The sequence below is a fragment of the Trichechus manatus genome, unplaced genomic scaffold (assembly GCF_000243295.1).
Source record: "Trichechus manatus latirostris isolate Lorelei unplaced genomic scaffold, TriManLat1.0 scaffold00070, whole genome shotgun sequence".
NCBI lineage: Eukaryota > Metazoa > Chordata > Mammalia > Sirenia > Trichechidae > Trichechus > Trichechus manatus.
In genome coordinates this window covers 10,342,154-10,349,082 of record NW_004444006.1, presented here as the reverse complement: position 1 = coordinate 10,349,082, position 6,929 = coordinate 10,342,154, and the positions used below count along the sequence as shown (strand labels likewise).

The window sequence follows — 6,929 nt, the reverse complement described above, 5'->3', positions numbered from 1 at the left end:
ATTCCAAAGAAAGGTGATTCAACAGAATGAGGAAATCATCGAACAATATCATTAACATTACACAGAAGTAAAATTTGGGGGAAGATCATTCAAAAGTGATTGCAGCAGTACATTGACAGGGAGCTGCCAGAAGTTCAAGCTAGATTCAGAAGAGGATATGAAACGAGAGATATCATTGCTGATGTCAGATGCATTTTGGCTGAAAGCAGAGAATATCAGAAAGATGTTTACCTGTGTTTTATTGACTATGCAAAGGATTCGACTGTGCGGACCATGACAAATTATGGATAACATTGAGAAGAATGGGAATTCCAGAACACTTCATTGTGCTCATGAGGAACCTATACATAGACCAAGAGGCAATAGTTCGAACAGAACAAGGGGATTCTGCGTGGTTTAAAGTCATGGAAGGTGTGCGTCAGGGTTGTATCATTTTACCATACTTATTCAATTTGTATACTGAACAAATAATCCAAGGACCTGGACTATATGAAGAAGAACAGGCATCAGTATTGGAGGAAGACTCATTAACAACCTGCATTATGCAGGTGACGCAACCTTGCTCGAAGAAAGTGAAGAGGACTTGAAACACTTACTGATGAAGATCAAAGACTACAGCCTTCAATATGGATTGCACCTTAACATAAAACAAAAATTCTCACAACTGGACCAGTAAGTAACATCATGATAAATGGAGAAAACATTGAAGTTGTCAAGGATTTCATTTTACTTGGATCCACAATCAATGCCCATGGGAGCAGTGGTCAGGAAATCAAATGACATATTGTGTTGGGCAAATCTACTGCAAAAGACCTCTTTAAAGTGTTGAAAAGCAATGATGTCACTTTGAGGACTAAGGTGCATCTGACCCAAACCATGATATTTTCAATCACCTCATGCATGTGAAAGCTGGACAATGAATAAGGAAGACCGAAGAATAATTGATGCCTTTGAATTATGGTGTTGGCAACGAATATTGAATATACCATAGACTGCCAGAAGAATGAACAAATCTGTCTTAGAAGAAGTACAGCCAGAATGCTCCTTAGAAGCAGGGATGGTGAAACTTTGTCTAACGTACTTTGGACATGTTATCAGGAGGGATCAGTCCCTGGAGAAGGAAATCATGCTTAGTAGAGGGTCAGCATAAAAGAGAAAGACCCTCAAGGAGATGGATTGACACAGTGGCTGTAACAATGGGCTCGAGCATAACAATGATTGTGAGGGTGGCACAGGACCAGGCAGTGTTTTGTTCTGTTGTACATAGGGTCGCTATGAATCGGAACTGCAGAACTGACTTGACGGTAGCTAATAACAACAACTTGTGTATATACATACATATATATATATATACGTATCCATATACATATTCCTGGATAGGTATGGGCCAAAATATTAAAAATTGTTCATGAGTTGTAGGTAATTTTAAACTCCTTTCTTTGTAATCTGAAATTGCTAATATTCTGTAATGAACTTTATTATCTATTTAACTTTTTAAATGTAAAATTTAAAATCACATATACCAACTAACAGCAATGGAAACTTATACATCTGTTTGTAAGAATGTTTGTTCAGGAAATAATATTAAATATAAGCAATGATTTATGCATCAGGATATTCTTAGCAATCCTGGTTTGAATGAGAAAAAATCCAGAAACAACAGTCACTCAAATCCATTTAAATTAACATGCGTGATGAAGCCGATCAAAATAGATCTACGGCATAGACCAAAAGGTTGAGAGTTGCTATCTATGGACAGGAGAATGACTAGAGGTTTTTATTTTCTTTATTTTGCCTATCAATCAAATATATTTCATTTCTTTTAAAACTGATCTTATATTATTTAGATAAGCTAAATAAAACATTTTTTTAAAAAAAAAATTGAATAAGGAAAACAAAAATAAGGAATGTTTTTTATGGCATTATATTGGCAAAAAATGAAGTTTTATAATATTCAAGGAGGAAATTGTGCAGGAAAATGGGCATTCCTATAAAGTGTTGTTGGAAGGGTAATTTGGTACATCCAGGCCACTTGATGGTACAATTAAATAATTTTAGAAGGTTTCTACTTTTTAATTTCACTTCTAGGTACTTAAGTAAATAGTAAAACAAGAATTCTGCTGCAAAATTATTCACCACAGATTTGGGTTTAATGAGGAAAATTTAGAAATTACTATGAAGTCCAAAATGGGAAAATAACTTTAGAAAAATTCTGGTGCAACTATACAATCACAGCGACTTGTGGGAGAATGTTGAATAGCCAAAGACGTTTTAGAGTATTTATACTGTAAAGCAAATTTTGACGGGATATGTTCAGGTAATTCTATACTGGAAACCCTGGTGGCCTCGTGGTTAAGAGCTAAGGCTGCTAACCAAAAGGTCAACAGTTCAAATCCACCAGGCGCTCCTTGGAAACTCTATGGGGCAGTCGTATTCTGTCCCATAGGGTCACTATGAGTCGGAATCGATTCAATGGCAATCAGTGTTTTCTTTTTTAAATATTTATTTTAAAACACATGAATAAATAGGCAAAGGCCTGCAAAGATATAGAAAATACTCTCTTTAAAGTGGTTGTTGCGTACATTTAATGTGCATAGCCTCTTTTTTAAACAACGCACTTGTAAAATGAGATAATAAAAGAAAAAATTCACAGGCCTAACCAATTTCTCAAAACTTAAAAAGAAATACTAACTAAAGAAGATGAACAGGGAAGCATGTACTCCTACACTGCTGGTGAATATAAACTTTATGGAAGAAGCCTTTGGCCACAGAATGATAAAGTACATAAGACAATTAAATATACAAAGATGTCAGCAAACATTCAGCTACAAAGGTTTTCCCCACAAAGTTAATTTTATTGGTTGAGAAACTGGAAGCATTTTAAACATACATTAGGGGCTGGGTTTTAGAAATTATAACTTATCCACAAAATAGAATATTAATTTAAAAATTGTGAAATAGTTAATAATTTGGAAAGATAAGAACAGTTATAGTGAATATATCTCACAAGGAAACAATATATATTACATTTTTGAAGGTAATATTTATTTGTGTACGTTTGCTTATTCAAAGAGGGATTTTTTTTTGTCAACTGGTGGAATTAGAAGTGATTTTCACTTTTTTTCCTTATCCAATTTAAGTTTTTTTCTATCATAATAATGTAGTATTTGTGTAAACATAAATATGTTTACATAAAAACAAAAAAGCTACTGTTTCTCTGATAAAATATTGGCTGAGTGCAGAAATGATTGTAATACCAAGTCCAGAAAATTGTCCAGGAATTTAGTACCTCTCGCACTATTTGTGTACTTTACAAGGGTAAACTGATACTATTTTTATGAATGGTCACTTAATAATGTACCAAAAAAACTAAAACTGCCCATATCCTTTGTCCATGTCCTTGACCCTTACCTCAGCAATGTTTGTTCACGAAATAATCTTGAATGTCAGCAAGGTTTCTGCACTATTATGTTCTTAAAAGCTTTGATTTGGATAATGAAAAAACAGAAATAACCCAGATATTCAACAATAAGCAGTTAAAACAAAATAAATGTACCTATATCTATATTTACATATGGATATAGATATGTACATATATGTACACATTTTTATCTATCCCTTTTTGTAGGCCATCCATACACTAGAACACCAAACAGCCACAGAAACAATTTTAGAAGAATATTTAATGACAGGAAAGGAAGTTCAAGAATATCTGTCTATATATCTATATTTATATCTATTTATATAATATACTTATGCATGAAAAAGCAGATATTGAAACTGTATATACATTAAAATTCACAAATATATAATATACACATGAAAAATACTGAACAGGCACAGATGAGAATGTTTCAGGAAGGTATGGGTGGTCATTAGCATTGATTACTAGTGACATTAATTTTCCTCTGTTGACAGCAATGAAGCTGAATTATCTTTCTGACAATGGGGAGGAAGGCAGGGAGTGGAGGCATGGGAATGGGGAAATAAACAGTGTTTAAATCCAGCAAAACAACCAAGGACAGCGAAATACCATTTGTAGCCCTCCACCCCTCCAAGGAAGCAAGTGCGCACATACACACACATACACACAGACACACACACACCAATTACAGGAACCAGGAAACTATGCTTGGGAAATGGACGTACTCTTTTTACTAGTTGCTGTGGCTGGCATGAAAGCAAATCAGTGCAATGTTTATACACGGGGCCATTTGGCAACACACAGGAAAAGTCTTTAAAATGTTAATATGTGCTGGCCACAATTGAGAACATCCAACCATCTGGGGATGCTAGCAAAGATTTGGCTTGACAAGGAAGTATTCACTCATCAGAGTATGCAGTGTTGGTTTTAAACACAGCGAAAGAACTAGGCACCACCTGACTATCCAGCAATGTGGAAATGACTAAAGAAATTTTAAAGTCCATGGATACACTGGAGCACTCTGCAGGCACTGAAGATGACGTTTCAGAAGCCTGTTGAATAACACGGAAAGAAGTTCAATGGATTGATTTTTGTTTGGCTTTAGGTTCTGGAAAAGCAGGTTAAGAAACACCACATACATGAACCATTCTATAATAGTGTGTTAAAAGGGAGGGTGGGATGGGGATGAGAAAGGAGCAGAGACGGAAAGAAGAGAGCCTGGAAAAACAGCACACCAAAAAGGTAAAAGTGGTTGTCTCTGGGTAATAGAAGCAAGGGAAGCAATTGTTCTCTTGGTTTTCCCCTTATCTGATTTCCTTCTCCTTTCAGATGTTTCTACCATGAAATTGTATCACCTGTACAGTAAACAAAGAGAAAGAAATTCCTTTTAAACCAAACCACGCGGAGAAGAGGCACCCTTTAACCTATCACATGGCAAAGATTAGCAAGATTATTCACTACGCCCTCGGGGGTGGGGGGAGGTGAAGGGAAGGGAGGAGAGGAGAGGGTAGAGAAGGGCAGAGGAGGAGAGAGGAGGGGAGGGGAGAGGGGAGAAGGGAGGGGAGAGAAGAGGGAGAGGAGAGGAGAGAAACCTGCACTCCCAATACACTACACAGACGGCGGGGGTGGGGGGAGGGGTTGTAAACCGGGTGGGAGCCAGGGTTTGGCTCTGCTGGCTTGCTCCCTGTCTCCTGGGATGTCTTCATCGCAAGGTGGCCTCCTCATCCGTGTCTTCCTCGAAATCCTTGACCTCAGCACTGGTGGACTGTCTGGCCCAGGCTCCCCTTTCGGCCTCTCTTTCTTTATGCGACTTGAATCTCCCAACGAAAATTTTGCGGTAGTTCAGGAACATGCCATTCATCGCGTCTATGGCCCGCTCAGCGGACTCCTGCTCCTGGAAGTGCACGAACCCGTAGCCCTTGGGCCCCTTCTCATCGCAGGCCACTTTGCAGGAGAGGATGTTGCCAAACGCTGAGAAGATGTTGTACAGCGCTTTGTTGTCGATGGTCTTCCCCAGGTTCTTGATGAAGACGTTGCCCACCCCGCTCTTGCGGAGCGAGGGGTCTCGCTGGGACCACATGATGCGCACGGGCCTGCCCTTGATGACATCAAAGTTCAGGGTCTCCAAGGCCCGCTTGGCGTCCACCGGTTGCTGGTAGTTAACATACGCATAGCCCAACGAGCGGCGGGTGATCTTGTCCCTGCAAATGCGGATGGAGAGGATGGGCCCGGCCGGGCTGAACTTCTCGTACAGCATTGCCTCGGTCACCTCAGGATGCAGGTCGCCCACGTACAATGAGGCCATGGGGAAGTCGGGGTTCCCCTCGGTGCTCCCGCCCTTGTCTGCATCCACATTTGCATTGTCGGCCGCCGCCGCCGCCACCGCCGCCGCCGCTACCGCAGCCGCCACCTCGGCATCTGCATCCGCATCCGTATCCGCATCCGCCTCTGCCAAGGGGGGCGCCGCAGCCTCTGCAGCAGCGGCGGCTTTGGCCGCACCGGCCTGTGCCACCGCCACTGCCACCAGGGAGGCCTCCACCTCCTCCCCTGCCAAGGCGGCCGCCGCCTCCTCCAGGGTGGCCTCCGCCGCTGCCTCCTCTACGGGGGCCTCGGCCTCCACCTCGGCCTCCACCTCAGCCTCCACCTCCGCTTCCGCCTCAGCCACCGAGGCCTCCGCCACCGCCTCAGCCACGGTTGCCGCCGCAGCCTCCGCTGCAGCCGCTGCCGCCACCGCAGCCGCCACTGTCGCCGCCGTCGCCACGGTCGCCGTTGCCGCCGGGCCGCTGCCGCGACCTCCCTTTCTGCGAGCTGGGGGGAAGAGAGGCGGGGGAGGGCGAGTGGGAGCTGGAACCCGGCGGGGACGCGAGCGGGAGCCGGGGCAGAGGACCCGGGGCCAGCCGAGCTGGCGAGCCCAAGTCACCTGGGATGGCGAGCACTGCCGGGAGCGCGTTGGTCGGAGTCGCTGCAGCCTGCAGCCTGCAGCCTGCTGCTGCTGCCGCCGCTTGGTCGTGGGCCAGCGTGCGGGGCGCGGGCGGACGGCGTGTGGTGGGGGGCTGGGGGTGTTGGCGTCTGTGGTCCGGGCAGCTGGAAAGGCTTCTGTCTCTTTGGTTCCCCCTGTGGCTGCTGCGGGGCAGTGGGGCGGCTGGGCCTGGAGGTCTGGGGCTGCTGGAGGGGGCAGGAGGCTGTGGTGGTGGGCAAGCAGGGGTGTGAGTGCTCAGCCGCTCGGGTCTCCTGGATGTTTATGAAGAGGGAGCCAAGGAAAGGGCTCCACTGTGGCCAGAGGGAATACTGGTTAGATGTAGGGGAGTTTATTTTATCCCCTCTCCCCTATGGAACGTTTAAATAGTAAGTACTATTGCAAGAGAGGGTGAGGTGGCATCCAGAATACACTTGCCTGGCCCAAACAAAGCTAAGAAGAATAGTTTTCTCATATTCAGGCGTGCTCCTCCTCTCAATGCACACGCACTCGCCACCATCACCATCACCAGGAAAACAACTTCTATTC

General features: G+C 43.8%; 1 protein-coding gene across 1 annotated transcript; it reads right to left on the bottom strand.

Moving 5' to 3' along the window:
* Positions 1–5,126: 5,126 nt before the first annotated feature.
* On the bottom strand, positions 5,127–5,744 carry LOC101344968 (polyadenylate-binding protein 1-like 2). The gene has a single exon (XM_004380155.2). The coding sequence runs from the start codon at positions 5,727–5,729 to the stop codon at positions 5,127–5,129; it is 603 nt and encodes a 200-aa protein (XP_004380212.1). The 5' UTR covers positions 5,730–5,744.
* Positions 5,745–6,929: the final 1,185 nt, after the last annotated feature.